General features: G+C 47.4%; 1 protein-coding gene across 11 annotated transcripts in view; it reads right to left on the bottom strand.

Annotated features, from left to right (window-relative positions):
* Nucleotides 1-263: 263 nt before the first annotated feature.
* Sorbs1 (sorbin and SH3 domain containing 1) overlaps nt 264-25,077 on the bottom strand; it is a 218,000-nt gene continuing 193,186 nt past the window's right edge. For 7 of the 11 annotated variants that reach the window (XM_050144495.1, XM_050144522.1, XM_050144506.1 and 4 more), the window contains 6 exons: nt 21,845-21,959; nt 21,584-21,709; nt 20,558-20,752; nt 8,349-8,407; nt 5,210-5,316; nt 264-3,332 (listed from right to left, as the gene is read on the bottom strand). In XM_050144495.1, the coding sequence (XP_050000452.1) occupies nt 3,265-3,332; nt 5,210-5,316; nt 8,349-8,407; nt 20,558-20,752; nt 21,584-21,709; nt 21,845-21,959 (670 nt within the window). In that variant the 3' untranslated portion in view covers nt 264-3,264. Of the gene's footprint in view, nt 3,333-5,209; nt 5,317-8,348; nt 8,540-9,116; nt 9,177-18,413; nt 19,167-20,557; nt 20,753-21,583; nt 21,710-21,844; nt 21,960-25,077 lie in introns of all 11 variants that reach the window. The other 4 variants (XM_050144513.1, XM_050144530.1, XM_050144547.1 and 1 more) reach the window with 2 other exon arrangements.

The following is a 25,077-nucleotide window of genomic DNA, read 5'->3' as shown; positions in this document are numbered from 1 at the left end:
GACATATATATATGTATATATATTTCATAAGGTTTCATTTAAGACACAGTCTTGAGTCATTATTGTTATCAGAACAAATAACGTACTTTTATCAATGTATCGATGATCAGAGTTATGCTTCAGAGAAAAAGTAAGAAGAGGAGAAGAAATCTGGCGGTCAGGGACTAAGAACGGGGAGGCGGGCACGAGAATCTGAAGTAGCAGTGGGGCCTCCCTCACAGGGAGAAAGAACCAAGGAAGGACAAAAACACAAAGGTGCCACATAATTCTGAATAAAGTTTATTAAATAATATGTACAGCAAAGTAGTAATTCAACATGTCTATCAAATCAATCCACTGCAATAAAGAAAAACAAATGAACAGAAAAATCTGTGTCTGCATAGTACATGCGCTTGGTGTGGAATTTAGATGCAACACCTTAGTAGGTTACATATGTCAGTTACTGTTTTCTGAATATAATCTTCTGTTTTGGTAGTAACCTTTTCCAGCAATAGGATTTAATACTACTGCAGAAAAACAGAACTGCAAAACGAAACTGTAAATGATTTTATAGTTGTCATCTTTTCCCCAAAGAACAACTGTATATGTTAATAATTTCCAATGACTAGTTTTTGTGCTAAAAGTCTGCAGGTGAATTATTTGAAATTCCTTCATTTAAATAAAAGTGGGGAAAAAAAGCCAACCCTTCATGACTTCCTTATTTTACTCCATTTCTGCTCAAGTTTTAAAAATTATTTTCTATACAAGGTAGGTACATGGGCTACACAAAGTTAAATATACATTACATATTTACAGTCCCACTTCTCAAACGTCATGTTTTTTTCTTTTACTGATCCCAGAGAGACTGCAAAAGGTGAGTAGTTTGGGGCGTGCATTTACCTGGGAAGCATGGCTAATATATCAAAACCGTGTTGTGAGGCATGCCGCCAGTTAGCTGCGCTTGCTGTTAGTAAACCTGTATAAACATTTCAGCATAAAAATAGGTACTTTATATTACTAAATGTCTGAAGACAAAGGATTAATTGGAAACCTTCGCTCTTTTCATTTCTTCTCATACACAGGAAGCCGGAAAGATTTTTATTAAACATGGGCATCCCTGGATTTTGGGAAATCATCTGTGTGACGCTGGCATTGGATGCAAATGTGGCTTTTACAAAATGGTTTTTTTTCTTCTAGCTGTATTTAAAGGGGTGTTTGAAGTTACCCACTTAATCAAAAAGCACCCCTCAGGAAATTTAGATACAATTGCACTGTTCATGATTGGCATCTAGGATAGAGCAAGGACTACATTCCAAACAGGTTAAAAAATGCACATATGCGTTTATTTATTTTATTTTTATTATTATATATATATATATTTTTTTTGCTATATTCCCTTGAGAGGGGCAAAGAAAGAAAAAGAAAGCAGTGCTACCGGCCAGTGAAGCAAAGCTTCCAAAGCAACAGGTCATGGAGTCACCAGGGCTTTTCTCCCCAGGAAGCTTCTACCCCCTCAGTTCCACACCCTTCTCCCTTGGGATTAAAGGCTCTGCTCTGTCAGTGAAAAACCACGCCCCCTGAAGGAGGTAACACATTCCTCCTATCACCCACTTATTTTTCAGTGTGAATCAATCAGAGGCAGTGTCTTTCCTGAGAGCCTCCTTGGAGAACTGTGGCTGATGGGTGGTGGGGGGAAGTGAGTGGGATCCTAGGCTATCTGGAACAGCCACTGAAAACTGTAAAGACTCCAGACTTTGGGACAGTGGTTAGCATGATTCTCAACTACATGCAGACAGCCAGGGGTTCCAGTATATACCCCTATCACCTACAATTCCTGCTATCTGTGACCTTGTCTATGTATTTGGGGGTAGAATAAGAGGCTGAGAGTCTGGGGGAAATTCCAAGTATCCCCAGACATAAATACCCTCAGACAAAGGTTCTCCCAGCATCCTCAGTGAGCTGAGGGAGATGCAAACCTGGCAATGTTTTCTAGGGTACCCACCCCAGGAGAAACTCATCCCTTCTCACACCCTCTGCACATATCACAGTCTCTCTAGATTGGGCTCCTTTTCCTATGTCGTCCACTCAGTTGAACCCCTGGCAAGTTGAGCTCTGGGAACAGGCCATACCTAGCTTTGTGTCAATTAGGGATTTAACAATTAGTGTCGTGACAGCACTTAGGGGTCCCCTCTTCACGGCCAGGACCCACAGAGGACAGACTCCTGGTGGCCATCAGAAGGAGCGGAACTGCAGCTTCATACCCAGTGTATGTATGACTTCGGCTCTGAATGGACGTTTCCCCTATGTGCATCAGGACCCCCTGGCCTGGGGTGCTGTGGAGGAGGGGGACAAGGATGGGGAGAGACAACATTCCGAGTGGCCTTTGAACCCCTCCACGGGCAATGCCGGGATCCCTCCAGGGCTAAGGGTGCCTTAGCGTGGTGGCCCCGCAGCCAGCTTCCTCCTACACATGCTAAGAGAACTACTAGAGCCCCGTCTGGATTCTGTGGGCTCAGGGGTATCGAGCTCATACTAAGCCAGAGAAGAAAGGCACATGCCAACCTGCCCAGCCAGTGGTGATGACCAGGAAAGGAGTATACTCAGAGTGACCTCCAGAGCCGCAAGGTGACTGCCTCAGTCACGTGGAAACACAAATGTAACCCATCTGCCTGGCCACCTGCTCCCAAGCTCAAGACAAATATGGCATGCTTTCTGTCTGAATATCAGAGCAGTCAAGAGCAGTGTCACCCAGCTGACTGAATGCCAGGGCACCCGGTCTGCCTCCATTTCTTTACCTAGACCTCATCAAGTCGTGGTGCTGAAGGAGAACCTCAGCAACCCAGACTGGCTTCCAGCAGCACTGGGGTTCTGCTGGCTCTGTGACAGCCAGGGATAGAGGCAGGCGTGGTCAGTGATGCTCAGGCTAGGCCTGTGGGACATGGCTAGGAATTGAGCTATCTGCCCCAGGGGGCCCCTTGGAAATGGGACTGGGCGAAGACTAAGCACTGTTTTGGCTAACGCTGCTCATGGACACTACTCCAGATCAGATTACCCGAACAGTGGGGCTGGAGCAGCTTCCAGAGCAGCCACGTAAATACCAGTTTCCTCAGCACACAGTCAAGCCCTGATACACAGTGGGTTTTTAACACACTTCTTCGTTCCTCTCTTTGAATTCTTTACCAACTGCATTAAATTTCCTGCTGACTCAATATTTAAATAAAGAGATCAGTTCATGAATGATGCTTCATCCTCCGAGAAAAATAATCTCTGTGATTTTCAGTCTTCTTACAGATATAAAGGTTTTACATAGTTGCCCGGAAAAGTACCAAACTGCCTCGTCCTTCTTGAAGTGCCTGCAAGAAACATAACAAGGAAACAAAAACAGACGCAACATGAGAAGACATGCTGAGTTCAGAGAGAATTCTGGAGATTCTGCACGGTCCCTGGGTAACAATCCCACACAGTGGTTTCCATAGCTACATCGTTTGGGCTACAAAATGAGGAAGCAGAGTGGGGAGAGGGGGCAAGCAAGATACATTTTTTAGATGGAGGGACCCAGAGTGTAAGAAATACTTCTCAGGTCCCTGGGCTTCACCAATGTTGGAGGCTGAATCTGAACCCAGGTCTACTGATGCCCACACCAGCCCCACTGGTCTTCCCAGCACTCTGTCCTCACTGACTAGAAATGCTGGGCTGCTGAATGTTTACTCGGCTGTGCAAGGAAGATATTCATCCCAATGTATTCCCGTCAACCAGGGCGCCTGCCTTCATGGGAGAACTGATGTCCCTTCCCTATGGTTGGAAACGGAAGCACTCCTAGAGGAACTTAGCAGCAACCCCATTCTCAACTTCTCCCTCTTTCTCTCAGCCCCCCTCCTGCCCCCGCCACACACTTTTGGAGACACAGACTTGTGGTACAGCTCAAACTTGCCTAGAATATGACATTCTCCTGCCTCAGCCTCACTCTTTAGTAGGACATCCACACACAGTAACTAAGGATTGTGTTTCCAAAGACTTAGAATGAAAACAACATAAAATATACCACTAACATTGTTAATGTGTTCAAAAGATAATATCTGAATGCTTCAGGCTTATAAAACATCAGAACTAATTTTATGTGTTCCTCTTTATTTTTTTCAGTGTGACCTCTCTAAAAATTTTAAATTTTACACTTGGCATGCCTACTGCTACTGTGAAACTGTTATGTGCCTCTGGCTAACTGATAAGACTCTCTTTTGTAAAGAACCCCACAGGGAAGCCTGGCTTCTGGGAGGACAAAGTGCTCTCTAGGAAGTGGTTCCCTGTCCTCCAACCTGTCTTCCTAGGGCTTCATGTTCTGACCACTCCAGTCCCAACACTGCTTTAGGAATCTTCTTCCAGAGAGTCAGACAAGGGCTGGTGTTAGAAAGGAGGAGACTGAGGCCCAGAGTGAACCAGTGGCTCCCGCTATACCGACAGCCCAACAGACAGGATGCATGCTGGGAAGTAATGGGCGGTCCGGCATTTGCTATTGGAGAAACCTGCCACTCACTTTTTGAATTTGTCAAGAGAGGCTAATTTTTGTCTTGCAGGGGTCCTTGTGAGAGAAGGCAGTGAAAGCGTAGCAAGCACACTGGGTTTGCAGTGGAATCTCTATGGATGTTGGCTTTTCTCTCCCTTTCCTGAGAAGGTAAATCTTGTATAGTTCTCTCCCCCACCACCCGTGTGTGTGTGGGGGGGGGTCTGTGGTACTAAGGAACAAATCCGGGACCCCATGCTTTGAGCAAATGTTCTACCCCACTGAGCTTAATGCCCTTTTTTATTATTTGAGCTGATTGGTTTTGGCCAAGTTATTAAAAGTCTAGAGTAAATAAAAGGGTGTTAGGATCATATACACATGTGCTTCATGGTGGAGACCTAGTTTCAGTCAGATGTTTCTTATGTTGTTTCTTAAGAGCTTTAAAAATACAGTCTGTGAATGCTAAACATATACACAATAGAAATACAAACTGAACCCAGTAAATAGCAATGATGAATTTGACACCCGCAGCCTGTGTCACAGACACCAGCCTAGCTGGGCTTCAGGTTCCAGTCAGTAGCATTCACACCGCCCTGAGAATGAGAGGCCCAGCATTCCTGCAGGGGCTGAGAGATCGCGCTCTGTGCTAAGAAGACTGCTTCTGGCATGTCCCACCATCCCTCGCCCTTCCCTCCATACACCGCTGGGAAAACAGAATGACGGGGGTCTTACCAACAAACCATCCGTCGTCACATTTTTCCATGACGTCAACAATATCTCCATCTCGGAGTTCCAACTCATCATCATTCTGCGGCACATAGCTATACAGTGCTTGGTAGCTACAGCGACAAATCAGAAAGAGGACCAGTGAGCGGCTTGGTTGCTGGCAGGATTTCACAACCATTTATAAATCCCAGTACTGTGAACCCGACATTTATATAATGTTTCCCGTCGGATGATAAAAACACTGTACTGATTATTTCTCTAGCAGCTTAGCACTTGACAAACGAAGACTGACAAGGGTGGGGAGTTATTGAATATCACGAATGATTAATCATTAACCTTAGTTTTCTTTCATTACAATGGCAGACCTTTATTGTCTTCATCCCTCTCTGTCCACTTTACCGCCTTTAAAGTTAGCTACTCCCTTTTTGATAATAGGATGATACAGGTAAATTATTAAGAATAATTGACAGTTATTTAGCTTCATGGGCATTAAATTCTGGTCATGTACATTAGCAAACAAAAGGGAATTGTAAAACCAGGTAACAGACAGAGGCAGGTGGGAAGCTGTTTTAAACGGCTCATGTCTGTGATCTGAGCATGTAGGAGGTTGGGGCAGGAAGACTGTCATTGAGTCCAGGCACACTCTGTGCTACATGCTGAGCTCCTGGCCTACAGAGCGAGACTTTGTCTAAAACACAAAACAAAAGAACAATAATAATAAATCACACTCCCACTGTCATGCTGTTTTAACAAAACCTTCTCAAGTGTTTCACTGTCACGCTGTCTCAAGTGTTTGAAACCGTAGGGTTCCTTTTCAGGAGACCCCAAAAGCTTTCTAATTCTGCTCCACCCCAACGATAGCCGCAGATAAGGTTTTTATCGACTTGCTCTTTGGCCTAGGGCATCTGGCTTGCACTGCTCTGTGTCCTGATAACAGTGAAGCTTGTTGTGAAACTGACATCACTTCAGCATCAAGGGCCAGCTTTGTTCTCACTCATTCCCTTAGCAAATGCTTCCAGGGACTCTCGTGGGCACCAAGGCCACAGCTCACAATTCATCGTTTCCAAATGCCACAGTAGCACCAGACTCTTGTAAATGAGCCCATCAAATGCCATTTCCAGTAATGTCAGTGAGTCCCAACGGGAGGGGAAGAGCGGCTAGAAACAAGCCTGCGGCAATGTCTTCCAGAACCGAGAGGCTTGCTCTGAGTGGCGCATCCTAGGACACCTGTTTCCACTACCTTTCCCCGGCTGTGGAGACTTTGGTAGAAGGACCTGGCTGCCAGAGCGAAGGTCTCTAGTGAGGAATTAAAAGATGGAGGCAGATTTACAGTGGGTAAGTGAATACCTTTTCTCACGCTTCTGTCTTTATTTCCTACCTAACTTGGATTCCTACAGCTAACTGTCTAATGCATACCTGCACAAACACTTACACTGACCGTCCCCTGAATTTCCACCACGGCCACTTTGCTAGTCCACGTTCTGGAAAATAACTCTGCTTGTTTGTAGGCAAACGGTGGAGACAGACTGGAGAAAATCTATACCCTTGTGGCCTTGGTCCCACTTAGGCCCTAACGTCCCCAGCAGCTCAGAAACCCTCCAGGTGAGATTCTCGGCTGGTGCTAGCACCCCGCTCTCAACGGAGGGCTTCAGATTCTTGTCCCCGCTTTCCAAGATGGAAACTTGCTGTGATTAGACTTTAATCTTCCTCCCTGCCAGACCAGAGTCTGTCCCTACTTGCTGTCCTGCCCCTGTTACCGTGTGCAAGTACCCTGTCTCCTGGCCAGGCTGAACCCTCTTCCCTTTACAGCTTCTTACTTGTATCTTTCAGTTTTCTCAGCTCTTTCTTTGGCACAAATATGCCTAAAACTCTGCCCTGTCTCCAGTGTCCCTTGATCTCCAGTCCCCCACCCCACCCCACCCCATGCATCGTCAAACTTCCTCTTCAGCCTTTCTAAAGGAACATTCCCTATTGTTACACAGTCGCCAGAGAGAATGCCAGGTGAGCCTTCTCATTTTTACTCCTGGTCTCGCAGAGGCGGGCAGCATGGCTGACTAGATGCTATGGGCTCTGCTCTATGAAAGGGAGCGTTCCTGAGCCTAAGCCTGTTCCTGCTGCCCTTTCTTGTTCTCCTTCACCGTCAATCACTCTTTACCCTGGCTCTCGGCTGGTCATCTTATAAATTTCCAAGGTTACAAAAAGCTGTTCTAGCTAAGACCACATTGACCGACTTCATACCTCCTAACCAGCATCCCTGTCCCTTGTTTCTGAATCCCATCCTCCTCCTGTTACCAGAGTTGTCTCCCTAGAATAAACATGATCAACACACACCTCACTTTAAAGCCTTCAGCGGCTTCCTGGTGTCTGGAGAAGAAAATCCAAACCGATTTCAGCTGCAATCTAGAATCTGGTCCCACCCTAACATCCTAACTTTCATCTCTATCCTCACCTCCATGAACCATCTGCTAGTCACACAGGCCTTCTTCAGGCTCTCCCATCCACTCCATGCCTTTTACTCAGATCTGGGATCAAATCTCTTTCCATCTTCTATGGACAGAATTTTCTCCCATGTGTATAAACCATAGGATGTATCCAATATTTTTTTGGGTGAATGAGTAAATAAATCAACACTGTTAATTGATTTCAGCTCAGAATTAACTGTTCCTTTTTCTCTGTTCTCCATAGCATTGATATTGAAATTCATTAGCACAACTCTCATTTCCCCTTGTAAGGTCATTAGTTCTTTTTTTTTTTTTTTTTTCCTTAAGGTTTTGTGAGACAGGGTTTCTCTGTAGCTTTGGAACCTGTCCTGGAACTAGCTCTTGTAGACCAGGCTAGCCTCAAACTCACAGAGATTCACCTGCTTCTGCTTCCCCAGTGCTGGGACTAAAGGCATGAGCCACCACCACCCGGCATGGTCATTAATTCTTTACCCATCTCTCTCCCAGCTGCTCGTGACCTCTTTCATTCACCTACCACCTGCCTTCATTGGCTGACAGGAAATATGGCCTTCCCTAGAAATCCCCAAAGAGGCGGGAATCAATTAGCTCATTTCCCCCCAAAGAGCTGCTACGGAGTTGGCCAACCATTTTCCAAAGCAGAGAGTCCAACAAGATAAGAACCAAAGTTCTCAGACTGTACTTACAAATCCTGTGAGGGCTGACTCCTGTCTGGGGTGACCCTCCGCTGCTGGGCTTGAGGTTGCTGAGAAACGATTAGAGATGATTTACTATCAGAGGGGGGTACCTTGTGATGGAAGTCAAGGGGACGAGAGACAGTGCTGCAGTAATGGACAGATTTCTCGGCAATGTTTATGATCTCATTGCAAACCGCTTCCTGTGAGGTGGCCCCGCGATATCCAGAAACCCCCATAAAACAGTCAATGTGGGGACACAAAAAAAAAAAAAAAAAAAAGAGAAAGGAAGAGATGTGACATTCCAGACGAAGCACGTAAGTCCAGGGAGAAAAACAGAGTTGAAGATCCAGGTTAAAAAAAACAACAACAGAGATTCCAGTAGCGGAGTGCAGGAGGGATCCAGGTAAGCATGGAAAGACAGGTAAGACAGAGGAATTCGGCATTTAGTATGACTGTTTCTAGGGAACAGCAGCACAGAAGCCTGTCATTAGTGAGTAACTGCTACAGCTGGAATAATCTCAGGCTAGAAACACAGGATTGAACCCCCCAGTCATGCACTAGCACTGAATCCCATCTGCAGGCAGAGTGCCACTGTCTCTAAATTCCTCCGATCCTTTAGAGGCGTAGAGGGTGGCCGAATCCCTGGCTCTACGACAGCCATGGTGGGCTCTTGAAAACCACAGCGGGATGTTTGCCAGGCGTTACCCTGGTCTACACGCTGCAGTCAGGAAGGGTTCTCTTTAGGAAAGCCACAGTCTTATCCAACAGGCATCTTACCACATAGTTCTTTTCAGATTCTGTGAGATCAGGTCCTGCGCTCAGTGAATGATGAGAAGGCTGTGATCACCAAGCAAATCATAAGGGAGACATTTTAGCAGATGTCACATTGGAAAGGATTCAAAATAAAAGCGTGAGCAAATACACGTACCACACCACCACATTCAGATGACACCAGGAGTTTGTGACCCGTGGCCACTGAGTTTCCATGACAACGTGGCAGATGCACAGGAGAAAATGCAGATGTACAGAGTTAGAAGCAAGCATCCAGCAATGAGATGGGAAATGGGACACATGAGGTGAAAAGGACAACACAGGGTCCTCAGACTGGCAGGAGAGACTGAGAAGGGCTGCCTTTAAGAACAGACCTGCTGCCCCCTCCCCTTGAACCCTTTGATCTTAGTGGACACGTTTCAAGGGAGGGGGCTTCTGTGTCAAAGGTGGATTCAGATTTTGGATGAGGGGGAGATGATGGTCAGGACCACGAGGGAACCATCAGGACCCACGTTGGGGCATTCACAAGGACTACAGGATACTGAGGTATCCCTGCGTAACTGACGAAGTCTCAAACAAGATCATATGCCTCCAAAGAATCTGCACATGACACAGTCAGGTGAGCTATGGAATGAATTCCAGCTTGTTTCTAGATGCAGAGCAATGTGTCATCACCAGCCCAGGTGACATGTGGTGTTGTTACGGAACTGAGGCCGTGCAGACCTTCCTTTGAAGCTGGGCTCTCACAAGGAGGTCCAAGTCTCTGTTGGAAGACAGTTTGGAAACACTTTCTCCAGAGAGGGTTCAATTCTAAGCTCTAGGAAGTCTCTCTGAATAAACACTTGGAAGTCCACCTCTGGAGATGCCCTCCAGGTAAACGTTTAATAGCCGCAGCAGCTGACCGCAGCCCCACAATCTTTCAGAAGGGCACCCGGAAATCTTCTGCGCAGCACACACTTGCTTCAGAGAGACAGCGGGGTCACACGAGCCATGCAGCGGTCTCCTGGCCTCGGCTTCTATCCTGCTTGACCTCTTCCACCTTCACACCGCCGCCCTCCCCTATCCTGGCAAAGGTGTGCCAAATGACATAGTCACCCGTGACTGCACCCCCAAACCAGGAGACAGCAGGGTGTGCTAACCATACTGCTCTCTAGAAAAGCGTGCTCAGAGAGGAGCAGGGCAGCCCAGCCTCAGGACCACAGCTGGAGAGAGGTGAACTGCTTAGCTGCTCTTTCGGTTCTACCACACCGCCCCTCTTGCTCATCTCCGCCGTAGCTGTCTTCACCCTGCAGCGGGCCCAGCAGAACGACAGCTACACCAGGCATCACTCTCTTACACTTGGTGGTGTTTGTTTTAGCGTCAGGTTTTTTTTTTAATCTTTATTTATTTTTATGGTATGTGTATGCGTGTTTTGCCTGCATGTATGTCTGTTTACCCATGTACATTCGATGGACATGGCAGCCAGAAAAGGGCATCAGATTTCCTTGGAATTGGAGTTAGAGACAGCTGTTAGCCATGATCTGGGTGCTGGCAACTGAGTCAAGGTCCTTTGGAAGAGCAGTCAGTGTTCTAAACTGCTGAGTCATGTCTCTAGCCTCCCCCCCCCCACCTNCCCCCCCCCCCCCCCCCCCCCCCCCCCCGCCTGTTTTTGAGAAGCCCTACAACTTCTCTAAGACCCTTCCTAGCCTCAACCATTCAAACCTCCCCCTTGGACTCTACTCTGACAGCAAGGAAAGGGCAGACAAGACTACAGGACCCTTCAGGCTGCTCCTTTGATGTCTCGGGACCTGCTGGCCTTTGCCAGGGACTGGAGTCAACTGTCTGAGAGACAGTGGCATCATCCCCATGAGCTAGTCAGGGTGCTGATGAGCAGTTTGCCTAAAATCCCGCTGGATGTTGGTTTCTCCCAGGACCCTACTGAAGCACAGACTCTGACTTTGTTATCTGGCTGTGCCAGGCACTGGCCACTGCTAGCTGCTAGTGCTGAGGGTTCTGGTTCTCAGCCTGATTTTGCAAAGCAAGGTTGCAGAGGACCTCAAGTGAGATTCTCTGGCCTCTGTGACAAGACTGGTCTGGGTCACACCTCATGAAAAACGAAAGTTCTCATTAAAACCGAAAGTCAAAACTCCTGTTAGTAGCCTGATAACCTCAGGCCAGACACAGACAACTCTTGGGTTGGTGGCCACAGCTTAGAAAAGCCCCTAGCTTCTTTTGGTCAACCCAGTCCCAAAGCTGTAGCTGGAATCAAGCACCTGGCCAACAGTGCTGCTCCAAAGAGGATCTTGGAACCGAATGCGAATGGAGCTGCTCTTATAAATTCACGAAGGTCCAATGGCTCACACCTCACTTCTTACCTTTACTAACTTTTGACTAGGAGGGAATTTTACAACCCAGTGAAGACTAGGGCCTTATACAAAGGCTGTGAACACAAGAGCTGAACCCCTCTATGACTCACATACCACCCCCTCATTCAGGCTGAGAAGGCTGACATTACCTTATTAACACCCAAATTCTACCTCTTCTCAAAATGGACACTGACCTCTCTTCTTGCATGCTTCACTCTAGATGTGTAAAGTGGGCCTGGACACCATAAAAGACAGCATCTGACAGTAACCCAAGGAACCACGGTACGAGAGGGCTATCAGTATCTCAGTTAGCAGCTCCTCTCGTCTCTAGCCATAGCCAAAGCAGAGCATAGTCACCATCCGAGCTTTAACATCCGGAGAGTAGAAACAACCCCATTCCTGAGAGGTAGGGAGGACGGGGCTCCCCACTTAGTGTTGGATAAATGAAGGAAGTAGTCAAGGTAAACACGATCGGGCTCGGTTTCTCTGTTTAGATTTAATGGAGCATCTCACACAGCTGGAATGTAAACCGCTGGGGAGAGAGGGAGCTCCCACGGAGCTGGAACCCACTGATACCCATTACCTGGACCAGCCCTTCATTTGGAAAGCTGTTTACCCTCTGAGGACATTTTCCCCTCTAGGTACAAGGTCGCACCTTTCCTGTTCCACCTCCCTCTGCTGTTCCTCCTCAGCCTGGGCTGTCAGTGAGGCACCAACAGTCAGACGAGGCTGTGAGCGCAGTGTGAAGGGAAAATGCTACGAATGCAAAAGTAGATGCTGGCTTCCAAAAATCTTCTGAATAGACTGGGTTAAAGGGTTTACGCTTTTTTTTTTTTTGATTTTCGAGACAGGGTTTCTCTGTAGTTTTTGGTTCCTGTCCTGGAACTAGCTCTTGTAGACCAGGTTGGCCTCGAACTCACAAAGATTCTCCTGCCTCTGCCTCCCGAGGGTTTACGCTATTAAACTAATAACTCGTTCACGACGGCTGCTAGGAAATCTTCGACTGCATATGTGCTTCACTTTCCTTCCGCTGGCGGCGCCCTCCCTCAGGGCGTCAGTCTGACCTTCCTTAAGCCTAAGAGTAGACACATGTTCTCATCAGGACCCAGCCGGTGCTAAGAATAAAGAGAGCATTAGCTCATGCTATGTACATCTTGGATTCTGAAGTCACATTCCGGCTTTCCATCTGCTTGGAAAAACAGCAACCAGGCCAACGTGCAAGGTGTGTGCGTGCACACACTCAAGCAAGCACACACTGCACTCCCTTCAACTCCTCACCAAGCATAAGCAGGAACTAGTTGCTGATCCAGAAACTGTTTTCTCTGGACTCCCACAAGCTGCCTCCGAGCTAGGGTGCTCTTTCCGTTCTCCCCAAGAATGTTGTGTGTGGCCTTGCTCTGCTTCCCTATTGTCTGTCTTTAGCTGGTAGTCTGTCAGAAACCTGACCTCAGCTTCCCTGGAGCTGATAATCCCCTGTGGACCCAGAAAGCACCTGGTGCTCGGGCAGTTACTTAGCATCCTGTTCCAGCTCTGGGGTGTGTGCCAAAGACTAAAGTCCAAAATAAGCTACACACACACTAGAGAACCCTGAAGGAATAGATGGGAGACACGCTTCCGCTGTGTGGCCTGGGTCCCCACACGAACATTAGGAATCTGCTGTTCTGTTGACCGGCCACTGGACCTGAGTCTCTGAGATGGCACTTCTCTATTGTGCCCTGTGGCTCCTCAGATTCCACCCGACATCATGACAACCTACACTGGCCTCCTAATGGGACAGCAAACAACCTGAGCTCGCAGACACTGACCATCTTCTGAGTAAAGACTTCAAATTCCAAAATAAAACAATAGGGCTGTGCATGATTCATAGTGTTGTTTTTGGCCCTAGCTCTGTGATTGGGGTGTGCCCATCGTATCAATGAATAATTAGGAATGGGCAGCACTGGCATGCTCAGAGGAGGCAGCCCTTTTATTAGATCACAGCCTCCAGACATAGATCAAGAGCTCACGTTTGTAAATGCGGGAGGTGAGGTGTTGACCCAGGAATGTGATACAAGACTCATGGAACATGGGCAACTCTGTCAGCGGAGTGGGGAGGCCTGCAAGTCTCAAGCTCCTGGGTTTCTGTCCCAGGAAACCTCCAGAGAACCAGCCAAGAGGCTTCTGGCTTCACGAGTTCTCCTACAACATCACACGAGAAAAAGATGGTAATTTCACTATAAACTGACAATTTATAGCTAGCTATTGACAATTACTGGGGCTCCTCACGGCTTAGACAGTCTCCTTGCAGACTACCCATGGGACAGCACACAGACTTCTTGGAATCTGAATCTGTTTCTAAGGCTCAGCGGTACTCAGTCTTCTCAGCCAAACTTAGTCTGCCTTCCCCATTTCTGTCATATGAGGGGAGATGGCAGGGGTATAGCTCAGGTGTGAGGAACTGGAAGGCAGTCCCCAAACACATCATGCCTTTTCCTTCGCCGCACATGAGAACAGAGGAGGGCATTAATGTGCCAAGTACAAACCCCATGTTTTCTAATTTTTTTTTAAATTAAAATTACATGGTGTTATGTAAAAGAGGGCAAGTGTCAAGAGCCAGTTCTCTTTCCACCCCATGGTCCTGGGGATCGAACTCAGCTTATCGGGCTGAATGAGTCAAAGAAAAACATTTCCCATCTTTGTGTGGTGTGTGTGCATATGTGTGTGTGTGTGTGTGTGTGTGTGTGTGTGTGTGTGAGCATGATCTTAATGTTTCTAACTGCCCTTTGATCTTACAAGTCACATCTCGAGTTTCCCGTCCGTTTCTGATTTCCATTCTCCAGCCAGACCCCTGTCTTTGTTCTTAGCCTTCCGGGGACAGACTTAGTTCCCAGTGGTTACCACTGCACATCTTTCTGTCTCCAGCTAAGTTAGTACTCTCCTTTCTGTAATCCTCCTGCCTCTACTTCCTGAGTTCTGGGATCACAGGGATGTGGGGATTGATTTAGAGATTCGGTGAGGTTTTTCAGAAACATCAAGCACTCTTATACACAAATCCAACTGCTTCTCGAGTGGGGATGGCCGAGATTTCCCACATGACCTCCACCTTGACTTTCTAGACTGGTTGTTCTACACGATATTAGTCAAAATTACACTGAACAGAATTCAAGAATATGCCAGTTAAGGCTAAGCTGCTGGGTGTTTCGTGTGTATACCTATGTGTGTGTACCTTTGAGTGACAAAGTTGTCACTCAAAAACCAATAAAAGGAAAGCATTTCCCGGTGGTGAAGCCATACAGATCTATAATGAAGCCCAGACCTAGCATTTTATATGTTCTTTCTCATTTCAACGGAGATTCACTTGGGATCCCATCACAGAGCACCAGCTGAAAGGAAGTTCAGTTCCCGAGCTGCATCTTTTGTTTATGGACAGGGAAGTTGTCCGGGAAGGAGGTGTGACTCACCCACAGACACTCAGCCGACTGAAGGCAGAGCCAGAACCAGAGCCTGGAGACCAATGCTCTTCCCTGCTTCCCCTGAAGTCCCTGGCACTGATTTATCCCTTCTGTTGCTCAGAGACAACAAGCCTAAAACATAAGTAGCCAGCCCAAAGAGAAAACATTCTGACAGTGTAAACGACCAAGACGTCAGAGCACCTTCCGCAAGAGTACACACATCCGGACAGTTGGGATGGGGGCAGGTGACCCAGGGGAAGGAAAGCAGCGGAACAGGGACTGACTGGCAATGGTCAAGGGACAGCAAGGAAGATGGCTTCTGTACTATTCCGAGTGTGGTGACTGCTGGAGGCACAGGCAGACATAGGCCAAGCTACGGTCCCAGTCTCCTTGGCAAGATCCCACTGATCTATTACCTGCAGGTACACCCAAAGCTTGCTGAATCTAGGAACATACCCTTCTTTATATATACTTTGTACTTCCCACCTCTGGGCCTTTGGCCATCAATCATCATCCCACTGTATCTATGGGAAAACTCCCTGTTCTTTAAAGCCCACAACCAATGCTACTTACAATCACCTGGCTCCTCCTAAGCTTATCATGTCTTCCCATCTCGAGCTTTCGGGTTAGACCGTCTGTCTCTTCTGCAGTGTAAGTACTTGTGAGCAGGGCTGAGTCCACAGTCAACAGCATAAACTCTTTAGTTCTGCTCAACTATTTTTTAATCTGTTCTTTCATTTAATGAATATTAACTGAGCACATTCCCTATATCAAGTGTCGTGGTCCCTGGCTGTAGGGCCTTAACGTTCACAGGGACACAGGCCTGCAAGGGCATTTGAGCAACGGCATGCTCATGGGGATAAGGCTCAGCGCTCTTTAGCCAGTCGTGCAGAAGTAGCCAGGAAAGCTTCCTGGGAAAGGTAGGGTCTCTAGGAAGCTGAGAAGGACAAGCAGGAACACATCCAGGCACTAAAGCTGGGGAGACTTTGGAAGATGAGGGTGCCTTGTCTGAGCGGCCATTTCACTAGGGAGCCTTCCAAGCCTGGGAGGAAAGACTTCCCTGAGGGGATGTCTGCAGTGACGTCCAAGGCTTTCGGCTCCCGTGGCACTCAGCATGCTGCTGGATACCAGACAGTTAAAGAAAGAGTAAATGACCACAACACCTTGGGCTGCCTTTTCACTTATCGCTCTGTTTACTGGTCAGATGCTCAGTCAAGTCCCTTAGCCCAATAAAAGTGCAAACGGAACCCAGGGCTCGTTAAGGGGAAGAACGGCTGGCAAGTTTCTCGATACTGGAATGTATTTACCCAAACAAGTAACACAGCCTGAGGTCATGTCCTGACAGGGCCACCAGAGAACAGATGATGAAGTCATCTTTAGCATGCCTGTCAGTCAAACAGGCCCCAAGAGGATGGAGTCTCTTATGAAGGACCCATCCCCAGAGCTGCCTTGCGTGAAGTGAGGCTGAAAAGAACGTGCCTACACAACTGTCCTTTGAGAGTCCATCAGTTCTGAAAAGGAGCCAACCAGACCATGGCTCCCACACACCCAGAGGGAAAGGGCTTGTGCCAGGAATGCAGGAGGAAGGGAGGGAGCAGGAAGTGATACACCTGGTGTCCAGAGACTCGCCAGGAAGGGAGAACCAGTCCTCAACAAGCCTGGCCTTCCAATCAATACAATCTTTGGTGTTGCCGGCAACTCCATTCCTGCCCTTGGTAGGAAGCAGGAAGTGTGCACCCTGAACCTTATTGGTGCTTCAGGACTGTGCGCACTTCCCGTACACACGGAGTCCTGGACCCGGCTGCGGTGATGACTCACCCCTGGCAACCAGGAGGGCTCCACACACCTTAGGTTGATCTGGGGCCCACTCCTCTGTCAACATTTCATTCTTTATAGCCAGTGACTTCACAACCTCTCCCAGTGAGCTAGTCGTTTCTCTGAATCAGACAGACACTTTTCTTTAGGGTACACAGCTCAGGAACACCTGCCCCAGAGCCCTGTGCTTACTAAGAGATGGGGCGACCATGTACAGCAGCCATAGCAGGAAGCCCTTGTCCAAGAGACTGACCATATGCCAAGTACCCTATTGATGGCCGCTATTTTATTAATCATCATAACAGCCTTTCAGGGAGGGATGGACTGTCTGTTTCTACCCTACTTTATACATGAGCAACTATGGCAGGGGCAGGGTGGGGGTGCAGTGTTAACTTTCTGTAGTCTAAGCCCAGTCCCTATAAGCCAGCGCACACTTGATTACCCTTGGTGATTTCCACTCCAGACACACCGGCACATGGTGGTCTGACCTGGTATGTCTTATGCCTCTGTGTTCCCGTTACTGGTCTGGTGACAGAACTATGTCTGCCCCTGTCACTGGGTATGGGCTCCACAGAAAAGGGATTTAATAACCTCTGGACTCTACCCATAAACCATACAATTCAAGTAGCTCAAAAAACAAACAGCTACAAGGGGAAACAGGACCGAATCTGAAGAAGGAGCATGGTTGACTGTAGGTACTATATACAACCGACGATCAACAGCTTGCAGACAGCTTTAGGACAGCACTTAATCCTATTGAGCGTCTATAATGCCCAGTCTTAGATCACCTAAGACAGTAGTTCTCTCTTCTTTCTACAAAGTTCTTGTGCTTAACACCTGTATGCATTATTTCAAGGAATTTTCTGGACCATGCTAGGAGGGGGGTTATCTTCATTTCAGAAGTCAGAAACTGAGTCTCTAAGAGGGTGAACAATTTCCATAATGGCAATTAGATGGAGCTGATACTCAAATCTGGTTACTATGGAAATGTTGCTCAAAGTGACTCTCTGGGCACGAAAGAACATAGTCAAAAATGAATAATGATCTGTCTAGTTATCAAATTAATGTCTTTTCAAAACACTCTAAGTCTCCCTCAGCTTATATGCTGAAATCTTTGTAGTTCACTTAGAAGAACCATCATTCAAAACCTCAGTGACCCCCAACACATCAGAAGCCCCTCCATCCTGCATCTTCCCACCTCTGAAGAACCAAAATGTTTCTGCTCACTGTAAACAGGACCCTTTGGCCCCACACAAACACAAAAACGAGACACAGACCCGACAAAACTGAGCACCATGAGTTATGGAAACTGTGCATCTCACAAGAAAAGCACGCCACATCACACCGAAGCCTGGTGTTCTCAGCTGTGTTAGTCAAAGCAAACCAACGACAATCTCTAGGGCGTGAATGAGACACAAGGAAGGCGTTCCTGCTCGTGGGGCTTTTGTGCCAGGGTAGCAGGTGTCAATGGAGGAATACTTTCAAAATCACCTCAAGAAGCTCGACTACGTTTTCCTGAACGATCCCCAACCAACACCCTAGTCCACAGCTCCTCCGTTCCCTCTTGGCCATCCCTTTATTTCTAAGGCAAGCAAACAGATCTCTCAAGCACCCACTTGGCCTCGGTTAATGGACCAGGGGTGAGATATCTGGTATGTTCCACCATGCCAAGCAAGAGGCCAAGGCACCAACCGGTCATGCTTCAGGCCTACCTGGCTTACGCCACTCTGAGCAGCCTTCCTGTCAGCCTCGACACCTCTGTGAAGCTCTGGTGGCCCAGCCTCCCATGTTGGGAAAGGGCTACCCAGAGGCTTGAAGGATTGGCTGTCACCAGGAGTGTGGAACTCTGAAAGTCTCTGCTCAGAACTCAGGCACCTGACCACGTCTGAAGGTTTCAAGCAGCTCTTCTTAGAGATCTTGGGTCCACCAGGGCATCTCTCACCTGCCTCGCTCTCTGCTTTCCTCTCATAAGGTCCATCTTCTCGCCAGGGCTGTCTCTTGCTCTGGCTGCTAAAGGCATCACTAAGCTCTGAGATGACCCTATCAGAGTTTCCAAGTGGTGGCTGAGAGAAGCCATCTTGGTGGACGTGAATACCACCATCTCCATTGACGTGAAGAGGAGCCTGGGTACTGGGTGCCAGGGAGGAGGCTCTGTGGGGTGGAGGCAGGGCCAGTGGGGAAACCACTGAGCGCAAGGCGGAGTGATCTGACAGACTTGAATAGGGGAGGCTGAGTGGCAAGGAGGGACGGGCCCTTGCTGACAAGGCCAAGTGGTCCGTGTCATACACAGAAGCCTCAGGCAGAGGAGGCAAGGGTGGTGTCATGGCCAGAGAACGCCTGCCCGGGACCCCAACAGTCAGCGAGATCCACTCAGAGGTGATGGCGTGCATCTCAGGGGACAGGGCTCGGCGGGAGTGGGGCAGTGATGGAGGGGCTGGCATGATGAGCTTGCTGTGACTAGTACACTTGAAAAGAAAAGGAGAGAGAAGAAAACAAAAGAAAGAAGCAAAGGTAAGAGTGTCAGCATAAAGGAGAAAGGAGGAACCACAAGTGGTCATTCATAAAGAAGAATGAAACAGAGAGGATGAGCAGGACACCCCGGTGTCCAAAACAGAAACCTGGGGAGGCTGGGAGAGAAACCTCCTAGTGGCCGAGGGTGCACACGAGTGTGTGCACACGAGTGTGTGCAAGCAGGGTAGAGAGAGGAGAGGCAAGTGGCAGGGAGCTGGGACAGCTGTGGGTAGTGCTGGCCTGCTTTGCAGAGTCCCATTCCAGAGGAAAGCACCGGAAGTGCCCCACCCCCGCCAACCAAACCGTTTCTGCAGCCACAGCCCTGACCCAGGACTGCAGGCTTAGAGGGACAGCCTCTGTCCAGGCCCCTTCTTCAGCTCTGCAGGGTTCTACAGATAGAAGCATGAATTGTGTGGTCATTTTGTATTACAACTACTCTCGGCCACAGTCGAGTGAAAATTCCCCACGCTCTTACAGAGCAGAATGCCCGCTCCAGTCTCACGGCTTCTCATGGGAGAAGGCAGAACGCATTTCCCACCGTTTAGGAAAGCCCCTCTAGTGCTTTAAGCCAAGGGCTCTCTGTTGTGTCAGTGACCAGCACGTGGAGGGAAGGAAGTGGGAGAGGACCAGAGAAAAGAGACACCATGGCAGCACCGAGTCCCACAGTTTTCAGCCATCCTCCGATTTCATTCCACAGGATGCCACCCTACCGTATTTCTCTTGAACTCAGAGTTCTTGTTTTCCTTGGTTTGGGCAAAGTGGGCTTCATTTAGGATTACATTTCCAACAACCATGCTCATAATTAATGTTCAGGAAAAAAAAATATGCTACTAAGGCTATAAACTACTCACTCCCTTTTGACCCTGCAGAGACTGACACATTGTAAGTTTCTTTCTCAACTTGGGTCCAGTGAATGCTTGCAAAGGCACTCTGAATCTGGTCTACATGTCTAGGATGGGAACATGAAATTATCTCCCAACCCCTCTCATCTGTAAGCCAATCCTGATGGTCAGACAACATGGCAAAGAGAAACACGCTGGCCATAGAGGGGCAGCCATCTACACCGCCAGCTTCACAGGGATGCACAAAATGATGACTCTTGTTTTTTGTTTCCCAACCCCCCCCCTCGCCTCACCACCACAGTAATTATCTTAAACTCTTCCCTTCCATTCAGATACTTAGAGTGCCAGGAAAATTTCATAAGCATGTATGAAAATAACCCCCACACTGCCCTGATCAAGGTGGTTCCTTTTTAGAGCCATCAGAGAGCCATCCCCAAGGGGACTGTGTGCCATCGACACAGCTGAAGATGAAAACTCCAAGCTGAGGATGTAAGCTTAGATACCTGTGGGCTCGCAGTGGCACTGCGACTTGGGGAGGAAGAATAAGGCAGGTCGATGTAATCCACCGGGTTTTTCACCAATGGCCTCTTAAGCACATCCACATAGGTGATGGGGAAGATGCCTTGGCGGGACGTCCCAGGAATCCTCCCTTCGTACCAGTTCTCATCCACCTGTCGGAGCAGTGTAATCCTCTCACCCTGTAAGACACAGCCAAGCAAGACTCCTTGAACCACCACACGCCTGTATGAGGTCCCTGCCTGCATCCTACCCTGTATCCTTCATCACACTCTATCCTCAGGAGAGCCATCTCTATTGGCCATGGATGAAGTACTTGGGTGGGGATGCTAACACAGTAGCGCTCCCTTAACCGGGGAGTTAAGCATTTCAGTAAAGAGCTCAGAAGTATGCCCTCAAGCAGGAAGGCAACTGTAGTGTCTTAGGCTCCTTTAGAACAAAGCAGGCACACACAGTCTTCATCTGCAAGGCAAAGGCTTCAGAGGGTTGTATTTGGGGCTGTTCTTTATGTCTAAGATACCATAAATACTGGTTTGAATCGGTGAGATCAGTGTGGTTAAACTCTGACTTGTGTTATTTAAAAACAAACAAAACCAACTGAACAAACAAAAATATGGGAACCAACTGAACAAACAAAAATATGGGGGATGGAGAGATGGCTCAGCAGTTTAGAGTACTGACTGCTCCTCCAGAGGACCTGGGTTTGGTTTTCTCAGAATCCACATGGTGGCTCTCAACCCTGTGTAACTCCAGTTCTAGAGAAACCAATAACCTCTTCTAGCCTCCACAGGAACTTCACCTATGTGGTACACATGCAGGCAAAACACCCATATACACAAAATAAAAATAAATCAAACCTCATCTCAGAAGAGCTTCTGATTCCCCTTATTACAAATTTTGATCAATTCACTGTGTTCTTAAGGCTACAGATTGGCACTCTATAGTAACACTACATTCCCCAGATAACAGCACCATTCAAAGGCCCCAAAGCCAGGATGAAACATGCAGCTTACCTTTCGGAAGGACATTTCTACTTGTGTATCACCATTAAAATTAAACTTAGCAATGGCTTCTCCATATTCCAAAACCTGCACAGGCGCCAACTTCCTGGGCTGAGCCTTCTCAGCTGGAGGAAGAAGCTGAGAACAGCAAGAAAGCGAAAAAGAAGGGCAAGGAGAGGAGTGGAAGGGAAGAAAACACAAGGGCACGGTGAGAAAACGGCATCTTAGCTGTGGCTGGGCTGTTTGTAAGAAAGGAGCTACAGGCTACAGTACCTCGATGTAGGTGCGTGGGAAGATTCCCACCCGGCCATGGTGTTCGCCTTCGTACCAGTTCTGATCAATCTGTTTGTAGATGTAAACAATGTCTCCCTTCTGCAGAGGCAGCTCCCTGTTGACAGAAGGTCATTGCCTTTTAGCAGGTGTTTCAAAATGTGCACTTGGTGAAGATACTTCAGTTTTACTGAGTAAAATAAGACTTCGCAAAGAGTCAAAGGGGATGTGGTGATTTGAATAGAAATGGCTCCCCATAGACTCATGTGTTTGAATGCCTGGACCATAGGGAGTGGTACTATCAGGAGGTGTGGCTTTGTTGGAGGAAGTGTGTCACTACTGAAACTACTGAAACATATGCTCAAGCTACACCAAGTGTTGTTCATAGTCTCCTGCTGCTTGTGGATCAAGATGTAGAACTCTAAGCTCCTTTTCTAGCACCATGTCTGCCTGCATGCTGCCATGTTTCTCCCCACGACAACAATGAACTAAACCTCTGGAACTGTAAGCCAGCCCCAATTAAATATTTTCCTTTATAAAAGCTGCCATGGTCATGGTGTCTTTTTACAGCACTAAAACTCTAACTAAGGCAAGGGATAAAGTTACAGAAGGTGGAAGGCTCCATACTTGGAAGTGAGAACTCCAATTGTCAAGAAATTGTATCATACTGGGCATTTTTCTAATCTTTTGTGGGATGGGTGTCAACATACAAACTTACTAGCACTAGAAAGTGCTCAGAGGCCTTATTAGTTTGCTGTGATTTTCTTAATACATTTTTTTTTTGGGAATTCTATCTTTGAGATGTACCATCTGGAGCCCAGCAGTCTTGACTGACATTTATTCAATAGTAAAACGTCTCCCTTTGGATACTTTCACTGCCCCACGTGTGCCTCAGCTAGAGGCACCTGAACCATTTCAGGCTATGACATTCTGGCATCACATCACTCACACATTCAGCCTTCCGACCCCTACTTCACCATCCCATCTCCATCAGCCTACGCTAGACAGCTCTGAAGTCAGGCAGAGCCGAGTTCAAAGATCTACTAGTTCTGGGACAAGAGGCCCGAGCCCTCAGTGACACTGCTCCTTTGTCTGACCACAGCACCTAAACCAAAGCTGGAGACTGCAACTGTAAACTGCAGACGGAACACCCAACACAGTGCATGTTCTGTAGTCACGCCTTCCTTCTCAACGTGGAAAACGGGAAGTAAAAATGGATGCCCTTTTCAAAAGCTGTCTGTATCTTTCCCAACTAGTTCCCACACATCTCCTCATTTGCCTCAGCTGTGATAGTATTCACATCTAATGAAGACTTCTTTTGTTTCCCGGAGGAAGAAAATAAAATGAAATTATATCATTATATATTATATCAATATATATTATCATTATAAACAAAATGAAACAACAAAATTATAACTTGACATTTTCTTGAACTAAAAAGAAAAATGTCTAAATAATCTTCATTTTTGCACCACGCCAACATCACGAGAAGGTCTCTCACTGGAATTTGAGGGGACGTGCCAGTTTTGCAGTATGACAGGGAGCCCCACATGAGGGATGCCACCTAAACATTTGGGAAACGTAGAAAATGTTGGCCGTGAGCTGGAAAAAAGCACCCGAGGAGGCTTTTGTGGATCTTGTGTTGGAAGACTGGTTCTAATCCTGAATAAGTCCACGAAAAGGATTTCATCTTCATGAAAAGGAATGGCTCTGGATGCACTTTGTCAAAGCCTTCTCCCTGTCTAAGTGTCCTGCAGTGTGGCAGAGGCGAGATCTGACAGCCCCACTGTTCAGCAGAGACCCACCACCCTGAGACAGATGAACATAGGTAAGTCTGTACTTGTGACCGACAGAGACAACAGGGCTTCTGTGGCTCATGTCCTCCCTATCCTACCTGCAAGGTGACAGATTCAGGCTTCAAACCCGGCACCTTGGTACCCAGGTACCTGTTGCACCTGACCTCTTCCCACAGGAGGGCTCTGTTTGCTTAATTAGGCGGAGCTTGGTCTGAGGCAGCTCTTCGATGGAAAGAACCAGGCACTCGTCCCTAGGAAAGTGGTTCACCAGTGCCTTCCCTCAGCTCCCACGGATCCACATGCTAGCGAAGAGTGCGGGGATTAGCAGCACAAGCCGCTTTCAGACGTGTACAATCTTTTGTTGTTGCAGTGCAACATCGTCACCTGCAAACTTCCAGGTCCTCCCCCATCATACAACCGTCTCATAATGTCTTATGCTTATGGACAGGAACATATTCATAACTATCTATCCTGGGCTATACACAAAGCACTACAGATGGGACATAAAGATGTTTTCTGGAAGGTTGTCATATGTGTGGCCCCGAGTATAGGGAGACAAAGCCTGGTTGACTTTGTTGAATCAAATGGCCCCAGAGCAGAGTTTTTGTTTTTTAAAGGAACACACTGAAAATAATCCTGTCTGCGAATCTGGAATTTACTCTTTACTAAGTTCTATTGATTTTGTTATAAAAACAGCATATCATGATGAGAAAAGGAGCCAGGAGGAAGGAACTGCTCTCTGGCATTGGCAGTATTAATAAATGGTGACAATCTTGTGGACCTCAAGTCTTCTTACATCTTCTATCTAATAAGGGGGACACCAAACTTTTAAAATGGAATCTATGAAACAATATCACCCAAAGTCTCAATCTAAAGAAAAAATATTATCTCTTTGACTAATCTGCAAATTAATTCATATATCTTCATCATTCCCTCTGGCTGAAAAATGAGGATGGAGGGAAATCTACACTGAGTATTGACTTCTGCTACATTGTGTAAAACATCTTACTGGTCTTACCCTGGCTAGTCTCTTGGCAGGGGAGGAATTTCTAGTCTCATCTTAGCAATGAGAGAAGCCGAGGGTGAAAACCTGTATAACTTGGCCACGGTTACAGAGATGTGAGTGGCAGAGCCAGGGCTTCCTGAATCTAAAGCCCTCAAGGCTGTCTCTCTTAGTAAACTGAGGGAATGGAGTAATACAATCAAATCCGACCACATCAGATCCATGTCTGCGTTCTTGAGACTTGGTCTGGCTACTCCTTTTGTGTTGAAGGAAATGGAAAACAGGGTTGAGGAGCCTTGAGGTAGAGTTTGCCATCACTCACGAATGGAAGCTCTCCTCCTATCCCCTGGTGTCTCCTGTCAGCCGGACAATGGGATGTGGCAGGCCATGTTATCCTCAGCTGCCAAGGAAAACTCACGGTCTGTTTTCATCCATAC

Source organism: Alexandromys fortis, unplaced genomic scaffold (genome assembly GCF_014885135.2).
Source record: "Alexandromys fortis isolate MF-2015 unplaced genomic scaffold, M_Fortis_MF-2015_v1.1 scaffold_16, whole genome shotgun sequence".
NCBI classification, from domain to species: Eukaryota; Metazoa; Chordata; class Mammalia; order Rodentia; family Cricetidae; genus Alexandromys; species Alexandromys fortis.
Note: the sequence above shows the minus strand (reverse complement) of the source record. Positions and strands in the feature narration are given on the sequence as shown.